The following is an 18,263-nucleotide window of genomic DNA, read 5'->3' on the forward strand; positions in this document are numbered from 1 at the left end:
ATTAAATTATCCACTTTGGGGGGGGGGGATAAATAAATAAGATGTGGTTTTGTTCCCATTACGAAAACAAACAAACAAGGGCTGATATTTATTACAGGCCAAGGCTACTCAACAAGTGTTTTCTGGAACTCTTAATAAATTGCTGAAGAAAGTTTACAGCTGAGCCCTAAAGATGGTTTAGCTTTCCAAGTGGCTGGGATGTATTTATTTCCCATTTTCTTAACCCACAGCATGGTGAACAGCTTAACGTGCTCATTCCAGGGTTCAGATGGTGTCAACCCAAACCCATGCTCTTCACCCCGAAACAGTTAACTGCTTTTTAATTAAAACCATGCCCATTATTCATTTTCTAGTATTGCATCTATTATTTTTTTTTCCACCATTTGCACAGCCTTCTGTTTGGATTTCCTTCTGCTCCACCAAAACAGCTTCCAAATAAATAAACAAATAAGGGTGTGCAGGTAGATAGGTAAATAGATAGATAGATAGATAGATAGATAGATAGATAGATAGATAGATAGATGATTGATAGATAGATAGATAGATGATTGATAGATAGATAGATAGATAGATAGATAGATAGAAACACACCTAAAACCCCCAGCCAGACACCCAAACCACACAGCACAGGTATCCAGCAAAGGGCCTTTCTGCCAAGTGGTATTTTGGGTGCCAGGGTTGTATTAGCCTGGAGAAGAGGAGGCTCAGGGGAGTCCTTATTGCTGTCTACAACTACCTGAAGGGAGGTTGTAGACAGCAGGCAGTTGGTCTCTTCTCCCACGCAACCAGCACCAAAACAAGAAGACACAGTCTCAAGCTGCACCAGGGGAAGTTTAGGCTCGAGGTGAGGAGAAAGTTCTTCACAGAGAGAGTTGTTAGCCATTGGAATGGGCTGCCCAGGGAGGTGGTGGAGTCACCGTCCCTGGTGGTGTTCAAGAGGGGATTGGACGTGGCACTTGCTGCCATGGTCTAGTAGTCATGAGGTCTTGGGTGACAGGTTGGGCTCAATGATCTTTGAGGTCTTTTCCAACCTTATTGATTCTATGATCTGTGAAGCAAAGGGCTGTGCAAGTTAGTGATGATCTTACTTTGTGGCATCTGGAGAAAACCTTGTCCTTTGAACAGTAGGCAGAAAGGAGAGGTGGGCTTGGCTGGTAGAAAGGAGACAGGAAACCTTGAGGACATCAGTCTCTAGATTGCTGAAGGAGAGGGAGGACAAGTGAGCATCAGTGAGTGGGCGAGGGCACCCACATGCAGCTGCTGGGAGTTTCCATCATGTTGTGCTGCCTCTGTAATGAGAAGTTCATCACCTCAGCATTCAGGCCCAGGGACTCTTCATTCTGCAGCAGTTTAAACCCATTCCTCACTTTGAGCACATCCTTCGTGCGTGAAGATGAGTGTGGACAGATGTCCCTGTGGGAGCAAGGCACTTAGACACACGCTGGTTGTTAAGCACGTGCTTAACTCTTTGACTGGATTAGCAGACTGGTAGTGAAATGTTTGCTTTTGGAGAGAGCCCTCAAAACATGAGAAGCTGATGTTTTTTTCAGTTCATTACTGGGCCTGCCAATGACATCATTCACTTGCAAGATGAGAAAAAAATGTTTAAAGGAGATTAAAATATATATATATATATACACACATGTATGAAAATGAAACAAGAGGCAGTTTTAATGACCACTTACGAAGGAGATTTATGGACACGCATAAAGCTGCTTTCCATGGGAGAGGGACTAAGATTTTAACAAGTTACCTTCCTTTGGAATTTTAACTTTTTTTTCTCTTCTCCCTCTTGCAATATAATACCCACAAATATTTGTGAGTGGTGACTGTGCTCTGAAGAGTTAGCCCTCTTCCAGAAAGAGGGGGGGTGGAGGGAGAAAAGACGAAAACAGTGGTGCCAATTTGTCTGCCCAGACTCTGATTATGGGAGGTTTTTCTTTCCTGCAGGGGAGAGAAGCTGGTGGGACGCTTTCTCTCTCCAGGGTTAGGGATATCTGATACCCAGCCCAAGAGCAGTCCAGCAGACTGAACTTTCATCTCCAGTAGTGAGGGATTAAAGAAAAAACAAAACAACAAAAAAAAACCCTACCAGCCAAGTCTTGTGGATAAACTTCTCAGCTAAATTTGCAGGAGATCTTGGAGTTTCTGCTGGGGAAATTAGGGCCATTTGAAGGTCTGATTGTAAAGAGCAAGAGATCTTTAGAATGTGCATGGAGAAGAGGAGAGAGAGAGGGGAGATCATTTGGAGGAAGGGAGGTATTTTCAATAGTCTATTTATTTATTTGTGTGCCCTGGGCCCTGCCCTCCTCCCTCCCAGCCTGCTATCCAGTGACCCTCGGTGCTGATTAAAGTTCCCGGGTGACCTCTGAGTGCTTTTGTTACCCTGCCTGGTAATAAAACCCTGCTTAAACGGCTGGCTTATCCAAACCCGCTGCTCCTTATGCAGCCAGCTCTGGAGCCAGCTCAGGTCTGAGCCCTTGGGAACACACAGTTTAGCCCTAAGTTAGCTTGGCTATGTCTCTTTAGCTGGCCTGGAGATGTTCCTGGTAGCTGTCTCACTGCCCCAAGCAGACATGACAGATGAGCAGGCAACTGGAATGAGCCACATCCTGGTCTCTAACTAGGCAGAGTCCTGGCTCCAGAAGCACTGAAATCCTTGAAGGAAATGGTGCAGGCTTGGTGTGATGCAGACTAGCACCATCCACCTGCAGGACTGTGCCCTGCTACCTTGTGCTCATGCAGCTCCTGGCTGCTGAAGCAAAGTCATGGTGGGAGATGTTTGTGCCAATACTGTTGTGGTTTCCTGGTGAAATACATGAACCACCATCTTATGCTGTTTTGAGAGGCCACAGTGTGTGTCACTGGCTCACTTCACCTCAGGCACAGTGCTGACCTTTGGGTCATCTAACGCCAGTGCTTACACCCACCTCCCACAGAGGCAGCTTCCAAGACCAGAGGCAGAGCCAACAGCCACATGGGCATCCCTGGCAAGAGCAAAGCTAGGGGAGTGAAGAGCTGAACTCTAGTTCAGATCCACAGACCATCCAGGATGGAGAGGAGGATATTCCTTTCCTTACAGCTGCTCTTCCACTTGCTTATAGGAAAGCTTATAGAAAAAGAAAATGAGAAACTAGTTCTTGCCACTGCCAGCTGGTGAATGTGCTTGTCGTCTCTGTTGAAAGGTAGGTGGCAACTGTTGAAACTCTGCCTTGGAATCTAAAAACTGGGACTTGCACAGACAAACTGATGAACAAATCTCCACTTTCCCAAACCCCTTCTCTACTTGTGTTTTATAAATGACAAGGCACGTGAAGGGACCCAGCCTGAACTGGGTGGGACAAGGTCTGGGTGAAAAGGTAGGAGCCCTGCTAGTGAAAACTTCAGCCCAGGTGCTGAACAGGCAGCCTAGCTGCCCCAACCCTGAAAATCAAACCTCTGAGACTTTGGGATACTCCCATGCACCATCAAGATGAGACTTTGCAGAAATATCATTTAGGAGAAGATTTCCCTGGCTGCATTTGGCCTGGGACTCTCTTCCCAGCCCTTAGTTGACCATGCCACCAAACCTGCTACATGGTGCCGGTTGCCATGATGGTTCCATCACTGTGAGTTAACTTTAGCTCTCTCTTAGATACCACACACCTTCCCATCCTTCCTCACCCATACCCCCACTTAGCCAGAGGAGCTGGCAAATGGAGAAGCCATTACTCAGTGTGCTGGGGCCATCTCCCTTATTGCAACTGGCATCCAGAAAAAAAACCCACAACAAACCTGTAAGTGCATGGCCTTGCCCCACCATCCATGCATACTAGACCCCCATGCACTGTACATGTGTGCAAGTGCTCTCCTGTCTCAGGCTCTAAATCTTGTACAGTGTCAATGCTGTGATATTCCTAAATAAGTTCCTGAAGCCTAGTATTTATCACCCCCATGAACCAGTAACAAGCCACCTCACTCTGACTGGAGATGTGATAGCACTTCCAGGAATGATTGTGTGTGATGTGAACTCAGCCCCTGGTTCAAAATATTATGCAGAGGAATAATAAATCTCAGGTTTAAATTGCTGCCCCATTTAAGCTTTGATTAGACTCTGATGGTCTGTTCACCCTGGAGCTGCTGGTATTAATCTGCATGCTAAACCCTAATTATAAACTGCTCAGGGCATTTCCAGATGATATCAAGATGTTTGGGATTAAAAGAAACCCTGATGCTGAGTTTACAGCTTGGAATGACTGTAGCCTACCTGATCCCCACAGATCTAATAACACACCTCTGTGTGAGGAAGAAAGGAGGAAAAGAGAGAGATTTCACCCAAGTGTATAGCAGGAGTTTGTGGGAAAGAGGTCTGGCTCCAGACCTGAATGTGTCCATACATACCCAGATGCTCACACAGACGTGTAAGGTGATATACCTATGCACACACACACACATGTTCCTGCAGATGCTCCCTGCCTACAGCTCAGTGGAGTTCTCATCCAGCCCTGGGCAGAGCAAAAGCCAAGGGGCTTGAGACCAGACACTTCAGTGACTTGGCATGGCAGGGTGATGGAGGAAAAAATTCCCAGGGCAAGAGTCCTGGTTTGGCTCCCTTGCACCTGGGCATCAGCAACAGAGTCCAGCAGTAGAGCAAGGGATGGAACAGTATGGATGCAACCTGAGAAATGGCCAGCAGATGTTCTGATGTGATGCCTCTCACCATCTTGCACCCATGGAGCTATGGCTGATGTTTTGGGGTGCAAAGGGGTGGAGGTCTGTTTTAGAGCACTCCTCCAAAGCTGCTGCCACCATGTGCTCTCCTATCCTCCAAATCACCTGTCTAAACTGCTCACACCCTATTGAAGTCCTCAGGAGAGCAGTGCTAGAGGGCACCCAGCATGTTTTACAGTAGCTGTGTTAACACCTCACACAGTTAAGGCCAAGATGTGCAGAGCAGTAACAAATGGTGTGGGCATTTTGGTCAGGTTTCCCAAAGGCACAAGCTTGTGCAATGGTCCTGGCTGTTAGCTTCTCCTTCTCCCTGCTGCCCTCCTGCAGTATTATTTTCAAGCTTCTAGAATGCAATAAACTTGGCAGCTCAAAAAAGAGCTGTAAGACATTACATGGTGAATAAGGAAGAAAGACCCAAGCTACTTTCCCTCACTGAATAAAATGCTTCATGAGTGCCATGATATTATTAGACAGCCAAGGATCCACACCTGTGTGTCCCAGCCTCCACATTACCTGAAGTAGAAGAGAAAATATTTGAGGCACCTGAAACGAGTGGGTAGTCTGGTGTGAGAGAGGCATGTGACGTGTTGGTCAGTGCAGGAGCGTTGAATGTGGGAACAGAGCTGGTGAAGGCTTAGCTTACTTGGTACTTAATGCCTTCTTTCATCCCACTAATGCCAACTACAAGGTGTGTGAGCTTCCCTGGGGATGTTACTGCTGCCCAGCTGCTCATGTGCTCTCTGTATTTCTTGGCAGCAAGATCGCTGGGAAGATTGCCGGCTGTTCATTGCACCTGAAAAACATCATCAAGTCTGTGGTGCCAGGAAGCCCCTGATTGGAGAGATGCAAAGGTGACTGGAATGTTTCTGAGGGCTTATAGCATACTTGAGTGGCCCATGTATTGAAGCTGGGAGCCATAGGTGCTACCAGTGCTGGGTTTCACGGGAAGCTTCAGGAACTGGAGAAAACACTCAAGTTGGAGACTCTCGCTGACACTGCAGATTGAGCTCATCATGTTCTGTGAGAAAAGAAAGCAAAAGTGACTGTGCTGCTCATCTGCAGAGGCACAGATCTTTGCTTTTCCCCTTTGTGATATGCAGCTGGGGGAGATAAAATGGGAGTTTGTGGCTTTGGCCATTTCTGAGTATCAGATACAGTCACAGCAGAGGAGGTTCTGAGGCTACGCTGGTGAGTCTCACTGATGTCCTTCAAAATGATAACCACTTCTGGGATCAGGAAGGGCCAAACTGGAGTCTGGTTCCTGTCTGCAGTGTGAGCTTTGGTCTTTCAGCTGTAGGTGCTTTACCTAGCAGTTTTCTGTCTGTTCCAGAACCTTTGGGTTTCTCTTGTCCTCCCCTAGCAACAGAGGCTCAGAGACCCCTACCTTGCTGGGAGTGTGAGCAGGGGGCAATCATTCCCTGGGCTGCCTGAGTAGGTGGATGACTGGAACTGTGAGCAGCTGCCAAGCAGGCACATGTTAGAAAAGAAAGATGGGATGGGAAGATGGTGGGGAATGGGAGCTACCTGTCCAGCTTGACACCAGGTCAGTGGTGAGTTGGAAAGTAGATGTCTAACTAACTACTTAGTGGTGCGTGGGATGTTGAAATGGGATGTACATTTGCTGTCACAGGCCATGTATGGCATGGGAGTCCTCCCAGGGTCATGAGGACTGGGGTACCCTATCAGCTCTGCTTTAGGATTGATGAGGAGGACAAGCTGCTTTTGCATCAGTTTCCTCATCTGAAAAAGGGGGGGGAGTGTTGAGATCTTTGGATTACAGCAGATCACATTCCTGTCTTTTGGTTATTTATGCTGAAGAAACTCCTGGAGGCCCCAGTGTGTGTGTGTGGGCTGACTGTTGGGCACTTGCACAGGAAGAAAGTGATGCATCTGAGATGGGTAGCAAATGTGCCATCCTATTCTGCCTTTACTGCTGGTAGCTGGAGGGGGAGAAGATGAACACTAGAAGGCAATGCCCTTAAGCATTCAGGTAAGGTGGCAATATCTGCCTGTACTCTAACCTGAAGATTTCTAAAGCTTTGAATCAAGTTAAAGGAAACAGCTAAGGAAAGGACATTTCATGCTTGTCCTTTAAAAGACAAGCCTGTTCTAGTGGCAGACTAAGATCTGAAGCTGTGTAGGGCCCTGGGACCCCTTGCTCAGGGAGCATGTCTTTTATCACCTCTCTCTTCTCATCTTTCTTTCTTCTGTGTTTGTCTTTTGCTCACGGTCTTTGTGGGCCAGTTTTGTCCATCAGTCTCTTCTCTGGTGACTTATTTCTTGCACATGACAAGATCTTTTCACTTCTCCCACCCATTCCCTTCATCTTGGGCTGGGCTGATCCCCAGTACAATAGGACATCCTGCTACAAAGAGCACACTCCACTAGTTTCTCCTAGTGAGATTTTTTGTTTTACCCTGGCACTATTTTTACTTCTACCTTCCTTAGGCTTCCCCATAGGCAAACCATGGAGCAGAGTATCATGAATGCTGCACTAATTCTGCCCTCTGGCACATGCAGAGCAAGGCAGCATTTACTGTGAAAGACCAGCTCAGGCCTCAATGCACTACAGATGATCTAGGGAGAGAGGCAGATCAGAGCCACCATCCCTCTCACAGAGCAGGAGATTCATGTGCACTCCTTTCCACACTGCTGCTGTGACTTGGCCTGGGGCCTGCCTGGTCACAGCAAGCGGTAAGAAGAGCTGCAGCCCTGCGGTGCTTTGTGCAGTCTTGGAGGCTTCCCACTGCTCCCAGCCTTCCTCCTTTAGGGACAGACAGAGCTGCAAAAGTTTCTTTCAGGCTCATCTTGTCCCTCATCAGAGTTCTCCCACCCAGTCACAGAATGCAGTTATGTTGCAGAAGGTGTATGAGAAAAGAGTTGTTTAGGCCCCTTTCAGAATGCGAATCTGGCATCTCACGCCGCTGTTCAGCCCCGTGTGCTGTATGTATGGGGAGCAGCCGAAGCCCACTTCAGCCACAGGAGCTGGGCTTGGAACTGGGTGCCTTTATCACCTTGCAGGGTAGATGCATCATGTTGTCACCCACAGCACCAACATGCTTTCACCCACCATCATTCCAGGATATCTGCTGCTACTGAGTTGAATTCCCAAACCCCAAGACTGGGAGGAAGGGTTGTCAGAAGCATATCCTTTAGACACAGGGAGGTCTACGGAGCAATACTTACCAGAGATGTCAGTGAGGATATTGGTGAAGGTGGCACAGAGAGCTCTTTTTCTGGGTTTCTGGGGCTTCTCCTGTCACCCCTATGGCAGAGGCTGCCTGAGGCTAAAAGCAGACCTTACTGAGAGTGGAAAGGGATGTTTATTTCTGGGAGTCTGCAGCACCCACTCGGAAATACCAGGTCAGTTCTAACACCCACTTGAAGGAGAACAGGAAGAAGAGGGTAAAACCCAGCTCACCAAGAATGAAAGCAGGCAAAATTCTGGGAAAAGCAGAGAAAAGGGTGTCTCATTTGCTTAGGCAGCCTATGGGGATGTGTACAGATAAGTTTTCTTCAGAGCACAGAAGGGCATGCATCCACCTACCCTGCTGTGCTTAAACCTGGAGACCCTGACAGCTAGAGTATAAGTTGCCAGCATACAAAAACCAGCCAGATACAGACTCACACACCCATGTGAAGATGCAGCTCCTTCCCCATCCCACACTTGGGCACGTACTGCAGGACACGACACAAACACTCCCTCGTGTGCAGAAGCGTGCAGTAAGGCACACACTGCTGTGTCCAGAGATGCATGCAGGGTGGTTTGGGGGTAGAAACACCCACACCTTTCTGTGTGCAAGCACAACCTTGCTCTGGGACTTTTTATGGCCTTTCCAGCCTGTGCCCATCAGCTATGCTTGCCCCCAAGCCAGGGGTAGCAGAGCCCCACAGCCCTGCCATGCTCATTTGGGTCTTGTGACTGCAAGGGGTAAAGCCAGGTGGGGGGAGTTGTAGGGGGGAGGGGGTGAAAGCAAACTAATGATGAAAATGTCTCCTCCATGCCTGTGCCTTAATTAAATGCATGGAGAGGCTCAGGGAAGCACATCTGTTTTCAATCTTGAGCCCTTTGATGGCATCAAATGTTCTTTCCCCAGATCGGGGCAGGGGGGGGGATGGAAATTTTGGGCTGGCTGTGGCAGCTTGGAGCCCAGGCTCCAGCCACTGGGACACAGCAGTGTCCTTTCCTGGCCCACAGGACCCCTTGCTGCCATTCAGCCCAGCAGCCCTCGGGCTCCTTCTGTGGCCAAGATCTGGGGGTACCTCCCTGCACCTCTACCTGTCCTTGGCTGTGGAAGGTCAGCAAGACCAAGCCAAACTGCTGGGACCTCTTTGCTTGCTGGCTTGTGGGGCTCTGAGTGTGTCCTCCTGCTCCTCTTTTTATCTTTGCAGTTTCCCTTCCTGGCCTGTTTTGATTGTTTGTTGTTTTTTCCCCTTTGCTTTTGGTCTGTCTTCTCTTTCTTAGATCTCTGTTGGCACTTTTTCTTCCTCTTTCACTCTTTTTCCTCTTCCTTTCCCCTGTATTGTTGATGTTTTCTCTTCCATTTCTCTTTCCCACCTTTTCATCTGCATTTCTCATTTTCTCTATTTCACTCCTGTGCCCTCCCCAGGGCCGCGCCCACCCTCCCCTCGAGGTGCAGCTCCGACTGACGAAGGAGATTATGGGGGGCACCCCCACAGTCCCTTTGCACCCCTAACCAGGGGCTCCCCCTTCCCCCGAGGAGCTAATGAGCACCGCGGGGCCGATGCTGCCCACACCCGTCCCGAAGGAAGGCGGGGAGGAGCGGGGGGAGCCACGCCGGTGCCACGTCCCGGCGGGGCCCCGCGGGCCGCCCTCCCCCGGGTGCCCGTCGCGGGGCCGGAGCTCCGCGGAGCCGCCCCCGCCGTTTGAAGTGCGGGGCGGAGGGGAGGAGAGGGAGGGAGCGAGGGGGGGAGCTGCCGGCAGCGGAGGCGGAGGGACGGGGCGCACCCGCCCCGGCGGCCCCACAGCCACCCTGCGCCTGCCGGCTGGCGGCAGCAATCCGTGTCCCGGAGCCCCGAGCCGGCCGCCGCCGCTGTCGCTCCCCTCCGGCATGTTTTAAGCCCGGCCCTGCCCGTTCCCCTTCGGGCTACCCCTCCTGCTGCCGCAGGGTCCCGTTCCGTTTCCCTCCCCTCCCCCCCCAGCCCCCCGCTTCGGTCCCTACGCATCCCCCCTGGAAGGGCCGGCGGCTGGGGGGGAGCGGGGGCGGTGGGCGCCCGGCGGGGGCGAGGGCAGAAAAGCCTCGCTCGACACCATGGCGTCCAGCTATGCCCACGCCATGGAAAGGCAGGCCCTGCTGCCCGCCCGCCTCGACGGCCCCGCCGGCCTGGACAATTTACAAGCTAAGAAGAACTTCTCCGTGAGTCACCTGCTGGACCTGGAGGAGGCAGGAGACATGGTGGCCGCCCAAGCAGAGGAGGGCGGCGGAGAGCCCGGCCGGAGCTTGTTGGAGTCCCCTGGGCTGACCAGCGGCAGTGATACCCCGCAGCAGGACAGTAAGTGAGGGGACACCCATCCTCCCCGCTCCATTCTTCTTTGGGACAAGGGGCCGCTGCGGCCGCTCCACGCGTGCCATTTTCCCGAGGCGGAGCAGCTGCCGGTACTAGCTCCGAGGGGTCTCACAGGGGGAAGCGATCGGTGGAGCTGCAGGCCGGTCCCTGGGGCACCCAGACCCGCTTCGCGAGCCGAGCTTCCCCGCTGTGCCCTCTACCCTCGGCGGGACCGGCACCCCGGCGGCGTGCGAAAAAGCTTCTTTTTCCCCTGCCACGTCCTGGGAACGGCAAACTGCCTGCCCTTCTCCGCGCCTGTCTGTTCCTGCGCCGCTCCGTATCCCTTCGGGGGACCCGGAGAACAGCCCAGGCAGGCCGGGGAGGGCAGGATCGGGCCATAGGGCTGAGCCCCCTTCTTCCATCGCGCCCTGAGGGGGCTGAGCACTGGGCTTGGTTGGACGAGGCGAGATGCTGCAGGCGGATGAGCATCCATCCGTCCGTCCATCTGTCTGTCCCCTCGGTCGGAACTGGGACCTGGAAGCTGCTCGGGGGTCTGGATAGGGACCGGAGCATTGTCAGACGGCCTGCCCCAGGCTTCGGAGCTTGCAAACAGCACTTGGGTGTGTGCGCGACTGCAAAGCGGAGCCGCCGGTCCACTCCTCCCTGCGTCTCCGTTCTCCAAGTGGGCTCACGGACCTCCCTGATCCCAGCCCGTCGGGCGGCTCAGGGCAGGGCGTAGAGCTGCCTCTGCACCTCCCGTCCCAACAGGTCTGAGCTTTGGAGCGCGGGCAGCCTTCAAGCAACAGCCCCGCGGCTGGCGGGCAGCGGGGACGGGCGCTGGCTTGCGCGGCATTTCCCCAGCGCCGCTGGTTCATCCCAAAGCAACACCGGCAGAAGGGCGAGCCTCGAGTGTACGGGGCCATCAACCGCCCTCTTACCCTCACTCTGCTTTCGGTTAAAAACTAAAGCATCCCCGGCCCCAGCAAGTGGCCGCGATTTTCGTTGTGGGTCAGGGCTGGCAGTGCTGCGTCGCCCGTGGGATGGGCAGGGGCCGCGGCTGCGGACACAAGCTCGCTTCCCAGGGAGAGCCCCATCCCGGGCAAGGTGGGACTGCCCTGCGGCTGCCGGCGGAAGGCGAAAAACCCCGAAAACTACATTGCAATTACAAGTTTCGTTCGCTTTTCGTTTTGGTTTTTTCCTTCTTTCGCCGGCAGCTGCCTCCGACTCTTTTTTGCCCCGCGCGTCCGACGTGGATTTCTCGGTATCCCGACATAAACTGGGCTGGGAAGAGGGAATTCGTCTAAAAAATACCTGCTCCTTACACTCGTGCTAGTGGGATCCCCGAGTTTAACCCCAGTAAGGCTTTTTCCCCGGGCTGGGAAGGCATCTTCCCGGGATGGGTTTATTGCGGGAGCGCTGCAGGGAAGGGAGCGAGAGGAACGCGGCTGGCGGACCCACAGCCACTGAGTGCTTTAAAAAATGTCCTAGGACCCGGTAAAAAGCTATTTCTCACCCTAAAGGTGTATGTTTTAGCGGGAAAGGTAGTGAACGCGGCTGCACGATTCAGTTCCCTGTGCCGCAGCCTTGCGGCCGAGGAGTTCCTGAGTTACTGAACAAGCTACCTAGCTCTTTTTTAACTTCTTCACCCTCTGGCTTCGTTTATCGTATTTTATTTGGACCCGATTTACTCCCTTGCCAGCTGCTGAGTTTTCTAGAGTTTGCACCGACAGCCTGGAAAAGAGAGGCTGTGTTTCCCCCGTTACCCGCCCTGCTCTTAGTGCATAAAATGGACCAAAAAATGCCAGCCCGAGGGTCTGTTTCCAGGCCAGCATTGCCAATCAGGGAGCAAACTACAGCTTCAAGTAAATTAGAAGTTCTCTGAATGCTGTAAACGTTTTAATGCCGTTCTGGTGAATTAGAAAGTTTTTAAAGTATTCTAAAGTAAACAAAAGCAAAAAAATATAGGGGAAAAATTCTCCCTGGTTTACTGGGCAGAGCTGTCACCTGAGCTGTCTGGTTCTTTCGCTTAGGCATTTAGCAGATCCCCTGAGTCTCCGTGCCTCAGTTTCCCCACCTATTGCATGTGTTTTGTGCGTAGGGTTTTGCAATCCATGCAGGAAAAGGACCGGGCTGAAGCTAGGCAGTGCAACAGAGGTATGAGTTTTTCCCCAGTGAAAAATGAGAGCTAGTTCAGTGAAAAAGCTAACACAGGGCTTGGTTATTCTGCATGTGTTACTAGGGTGGAGAAGGTAAAAGCCGTTTGGCGAAATTCATTAGTGGAATGTCTCAAGAACACTAAAAATGTTCTTCCAACCTGGGGGAAAGTTATCCAGTGTGTCACTGAGTTCTGTCCCAGCCTGAAAGGAAATGCCAAATTATTTGGGCTATTTGTGTGATTCAAAATTTGTCACAGAAATGACAAAAAGTTTTCTTTGGACAACTTGGATTAAAGGAACTCTTTCACCACTAGTTCGTTTGAAAGAGCTTCAGGAGAAAACATTTCTCTCATTAAGGAAAAACAAAACAAACAACAACAAAACATCCCTGGGAGTAGTTCTTGTTGTAATATTTACAGGGAGAACTGTCAGCATGTTAAGGAGGTGATTTGTTTTCAGCGGTGCTGCAAGGCTGTCACTCTCACGGACTTCAATTCAAACTGTAGCTCTGAAAACCATACCCTAACAGCTGATACCACTCACAGCAAAGCTCTCTGCCTCTGCTGCTCGCCCAGGAAGGCTTTGCAGACCCCGTTCCTCTTCAAAGCAAAGCCACCTGTTAAGATATGGCCAACTCTTGAGTTAGTAGCAGTGCTTTTGTTAACTGCAGCTAAAACTGGGGTGAAAATGCAGATCCCAGCTCGGCAGAGGGGAGCCCCTAAGCTTCCCAGCAAACACAATCAGCTTCTATGGCGTTTGGGGGTGGTGTAGAAACCTGTTGGTGGCCCGTGGGTTCCCAGAGCTGGTGTCTTTCAGCAGGGTTAATTCTCCAAAGCTCTCGGTAAGCTATTGGCTTTGTCGGTCTTGTGGGTTTTTTCTTCAGATGGCATTTTTGACCTCTGGTTGGGTTTTTTTGGGTGGTTGTTGTTATTTTGGTTTTGGTGGTGGTGGTTTGTTTGAGTCTCGCTGATGATGGCTCATAAAATGATGTGTAGAAAACATGAGCAGCAAAAGAAAAATTGTTATGCTCAGATTTCTTTTGTGAGGAATGAATAGAGCCTGCTTTTGGTCCAGTATGTGCACAAGTTCTGCCTATTACAGTCATCATTCTCCTTTAATTTCTCTTCACCATAAAAGTGATGGCAGTTTGGGGGCTGTGCTTCTCTCCCAGGCTGGCACACTATGTTGGGCATGCAGGGATGGTTCACAATTAAAGCTGGGGCACAGGCTAGCTGCAGCCCCCCACAACTACTTCTGTCTTGGTGGGCGTTGTGACCCCTCAGCACTGCTGCTTCTGTCCAGGGAAGCAGAAATCCTGCCACGGTGACCAGGACAAGGTGAGTTTCTTTGCTCAAGTTGGGTCAAGCAGAGCATCTTGCGCTAGCTGCTGTGCTGTCTCAGGCAGTGGGCTGAGAGCATGAGGAAAGGCTTTTTCAGCTGGTTGGATTGTTTGGTGATAGATGTTGCTGCAGGATTTTTGAGAGATCAGAAATAGAAATTATTTCAAGAAAGGACCAGACAAATTCTGGGAGGACTGAGGATGGCTCTTCACTCCAGCAGTGGATGGAGGCAGCGTCCAGCTTAGGGAGCAGCAATGGAATGGATGAGCTGGGGCAGCCCAAATGCTGTCTGGGCTGTTACCCTCTGGCTTTGTCGTTACTGGCAGTCTGAGAGTATCCTGAGCTGAAGGGCTTTTAATCTGCTCCCACATGGATGTTCTTTATGCTTAAAGTGCCACTTTTTAATCAGAACAAGTGAGGTTGCTGCAGCAGTGAAAGGCTCTGGGTGAATACTGAATTATTTCTTTTTGTCTACTTTCTTCCCCCAATCCCGAGGTTGTCTGTGATGTTGTCTCTTCACCCTTCACGGGGAGTTAAAAAAAAAAGGCAAACAAAAAACCCCAACCAAACCCAACCCAACAGATGCCTTCTTAAAAAGAGATGGAAAAGCCCTGACACTGCTTTGAAATGTGAAAAGTGATTCTGTGAGCTTCTGAGCTGCGCGGAAGGTGAGCATGAGAGGAAGCCCAAACGCAACGGCAAGGTTTTCTTTGCAACACTCTGCGTTATCTTCAAGTACTAAACGGCTCTTTGGTTTGTAAAAGAGCCCTTATTTCCAGAAGATGCGGAGACTGTAGGCTGAGGATGCACAAAGAATAGAAATAGCGGGGGGAAAGCCGGGTAAATTGATTAAATCTAGCGGCTATTTTCTTCCTTTTCTGCCCTGCATAGCTAATGGGAGAATCCTCAGGGAGCAACTGGCTGCTAGTGGCCACAGGTTACGCTGGGTGAGAGTAACCAGCCAGCGCTTTGAACCCCGGCGGGCAGCTGTGAGCATCCTTACAGGGTGCTGCCAGGAAAGACTTTCCAGAACTAATCCTCCTCTTCCAGCAGCTAATGTGGAAACATTTGGGATCAGAGGGATATTATTTTTTAAGGCGCTTGTTGTTTATGTTATCTGCATGAAAAACACAACAGCTTGCTGCTTCTTGCGGGAGGGATCTTTGCGCCTCCAGCTGTACCGTGCGCATCCTGGAGGCCTCTTTGCCCGAAGAGTGGGTGATGCTCGCTTCAGTAAAGGCTGAATAACGGGCGGATAACTAACACAGAGCAGCTGTTAGAAGTTTGATTAACTTCTTTTCACTTCTACTCCTTGGCCATAGCTATTTAATTTAATGTAGCTTCCAGGCTGGCGGGTACGTGGTTATTGCAACAAGTTATCTCACAGGGCTGGGTGTTTTGGGTGGGTTTTTTTAACGTCTTTGGGTCCAGCAGTTCGAAGTGGAAAAACGTTTTGCATTTTCCACATATATTTCTAGAGATTCTTTATGCGGGGGGGGGGGGGGGAAAAAGAGAGAGAGATGAAAATGTGACTCTGTCACAAACCTGGAGTCTTAAAAACTAAAAAGCAAACAAAAATGGACAGTGTGCTGTCATTAACAAAGGCAAAAGAGTCATGTGTATTTGAAGGAGGGAGCAAGTTGGCAAGTGCTGGCCATGCTGCCCCCCTCCTTCTGAGGGGTGAAACTAGGCTTTTATTTGTTTGGGAGTTTCACTTCTTTTTTTTGATCATAATCAGTTTTGCTTCCTGGTTCTCATGGCCTCGTTATTTGCTGATGGGATTTGTGTTTTCAATCCATCCCCGCAAAGCTTCCAACTTTTTAATTTGAAAAAGATTTTGCTGAAGGTTTTAACTCCCCCCCCCCTTCACCCCCCTCACCCCCCACCCCTTTTCTCTTAATGTAATGAAAACATTTCCCTGAAAATTAGATTTTGAAATCTCTCATAAAAACCTAAAGGTTTGGTCTAAACTTCTAGAACACTTTTAATGAACATCAGCTTTCTGTCATCTGCACCGAGTTTCCACTACGAGCCAGTCTATTTTCCATCTTTTTGATGATGTCTGAAGCGGTGATTGCATGGGAAAATATTATCTCAGGGTTAATTTCTGCAATCCTTACTCACACGACTCAGTGCATGCAGTTCAAAGGACCCCTTCTACGTGTGCCAACTGATGAGTATTAACGTTTGAGAACTTGACCAGCAGCCTTAAGTCACGCAAGAAAACTTTTCCTCTTTGGGCGGGTGGAATAGTTCTGCGCAGGCATGAAACAGTTTTGCTGTCTGCATTGAGGGCATGATCCTTTAGCCTTCCAGCAGAGGTGCAACGTGCCTCAAAATATGTGATGTTTTGGAAGCCTGGAAAGAAAGATCAAGGGCATGGGCAGAACGTAAGCAGGAGGGGCTGGGAGAGTTGAGTGTTTGACAGGGCAGACACAGAATTGCAGGACAGTCATTTCTTTGAGGATGTATTCTTCCTTTTTGTTTTTTGTCTTGGTAGGGGTTTGCTCCCATGCTTTTTGACATCCCCAGAATGGTGTGCTGGGATTATAGGTGTTTATTCCTTATTGCAAGTTGTTTATGATATATTTAATTGGTTTTGAAACCCATTTTAAGTAGCCCTGAGGGAGCCGTGCTCCTGCTGAGCCTCTGTTGCATAATGAAGTACATCACGAGTATTTACCAAGGGTCACAATATTCCAGATTTGGGCCTCTCTTCCTGGGGAGGATGAATCACTGCATTGCTGGTTCCCCACCCTACTTGCCTTTACTGAAGGAGGCTTGGATTTTGGGGTGGGTTATGGAGACATGAAGTGAGAATCATCACAGCCTGGCTGGAGTTGTTGTTGTCCAAGGCTCCGGTCCGACTTTCTGTTTGAAGCATTCTTGTCACTTGATGTGCAGGGCATGGAAATGTCTCAACTTGCACTCGGGTGCTGGAGCACAGAGCATAAGTTCTTAGTCTGATTCCCCCAAGAAAAACCTGGTGTATGGTCACTGCACACGGGAAATACCTTCTGAACCTGCTGGCTGCTGTGGTGGGAGGGCGACAGCTCAAAGGGGTGTGAAATCCCAACAGATTTTTATGGCAGTCTGGTGGTGTAGAGAAGGATGCTAGCAGTGTCTCTCCCCCTGAGAGGGAGATGCAGCATTAATTCAGCCTCTTAATAGCCTCTCTGTTATGGACTGTGTCAGTGGAAGCCCACACGAGCACAGGCATGGATACCATCAGCCCCACAGCACAGGTCTGTAGGGATTTGATCTTCACCACCCTGTGTTGTGACTGCAGAAACCTTACAGACGAAGGTCTAAGAGTGCTTTAGGGCAGTTCTTCAGTTCTTACTCCTAGATTTGCTGTCCCTGCTCATGTTGGTCATTCCTACATCGATCTGTAAATGTGTGGTATGTACCTCACCTGCTGTTTCCTTTCCTGCACATTTTGTGCTGGACCAACCTTGTCTCTACTGTGTAGCCCTAGAAGATGCTGTGATGTGAGGATTGGAGCTCAGCAGGGTTGCACTAAGTGTCTGCCAGGGCTATGGTGGCATAATCTTGAGAGATGTTTCTTTCAAATAACATCTGGAGGATGCTGGTTGGGAAGAGAAAGGAGCAGTGGTGCCAAAGCTGAGGGCCACTTCCTGCCATGGAGAGCCTAGCATCTGCAAGGATGAATCTGTTAAAGCCAAAGCTGGGAAGAGAGGCCTGATGAGCAAGCCAGTGAGCATCTATTTCAGCTTACATAGCTTTCTGGGCTCCTGTCTCACCTCCAGGAGCTGAGAAAATGTTACACAAGTATTTAAAGTGCTGTCCCAGACAGTCTGGATTTGTCGTGCCCATATGAAGTGAACATCTGCCTTGGAGTGGCAGGCCAGGACATCCTGGTGCCTCGTGTTGCTGGAAGGGAAGGTTAGAAGACAGGTGAGGGGAGCCAGCTGTGCTATTAAGAAGTCACTACATCCTATTGCAGCATCCAATTTATATTCCACCCAATTTTTCCCCCTGTTTCTGGCTAGAGAAATTTTCCTACAGGAGAGACTCCAGCCAGTCAGTGAGACCGCTGGGCAGGGCAAACATCCAAAATGCCGCTCGGTATCTGGCTAGGACCCTTCCATGTCTTGATGAGCTGCTCAGGCAGCAAAACGACTTGTGCACCAAGAGCTGGAATTCATCAGGAGCCTGAGAACACTGCTTTCTGCCCTGAGCCCGCCAGCAGATTAATTTCTCCTGTGGCACTCTTGACCAAAGTGAAACAAAAGTTGTCCTTGACCCTGTGCATCTGGGGCAGGACAAATTGCCAGCAGCAGCTGCTGAATGGGCACAATTGGAGAAGGAAAATGACATCCAGCACTGAGGAGGACCAGCAGTCCCAGGGGCACTGGGAGCAAAGTGAGGTGCCTAGAGGTGATTGGAGCAGGGTGGGTGGCTGCAGAAGGCAGCACTGAAGGAGCTTCTAGCCCTCTCTTGCAGCCAGCATGGGTGCTATATTAGTCAAGGTTGGGTAGGTTTTGGACTCATGGGTACTTTTAGTGGCCTCCTGTTCACTCTTTGT

The 18,263-nt window shown here is 50.2% G+C and overlaps 1 protein-coding gene across 1 annotated transcript in view; it reads left to right on the forward strand.

Annotated features, from left to right (window-relative positions):
• Positions 1 to 9,655: 9,655 nt before the first annotated feature.
• Positions 9,656 to 18,263, forward strand: part of PRRX1 (paired related homeobox 1) — a 41,437-nt gene continuing 32,829 nt past the window's right edge. Inside the window, exon 1 of the mRNA XM_068141526.1 lies at positions 9,656 to 10,224. Coding sequence (XP_067997627.1) covers positions 9,984 to 10,224 — 241 coding nt within the window. The 5' untranslated portion in view covers positions 9,656 to 9,983. The remainder of the gene's footprint in view (positions 10,225 to 18,263) is intronic.

The sequence above is a fragment of the Melanerpes formicivorus genome, unplaced genomic scaffold, assembly GCF_026170545.1.
Source record: "Melanerpes formicivorus ecotype bairdi unplaced genomic scaffold, bMelFor1.0.p_v2 SCAF_7, whole genome shotgun sequence".
NCBI classification, from domain to species: Eukaryota; Metazoa; Chordata; class Aves; order Piciformes; family Picidae; genus Melanerpes; species Melanerpes formicivorus.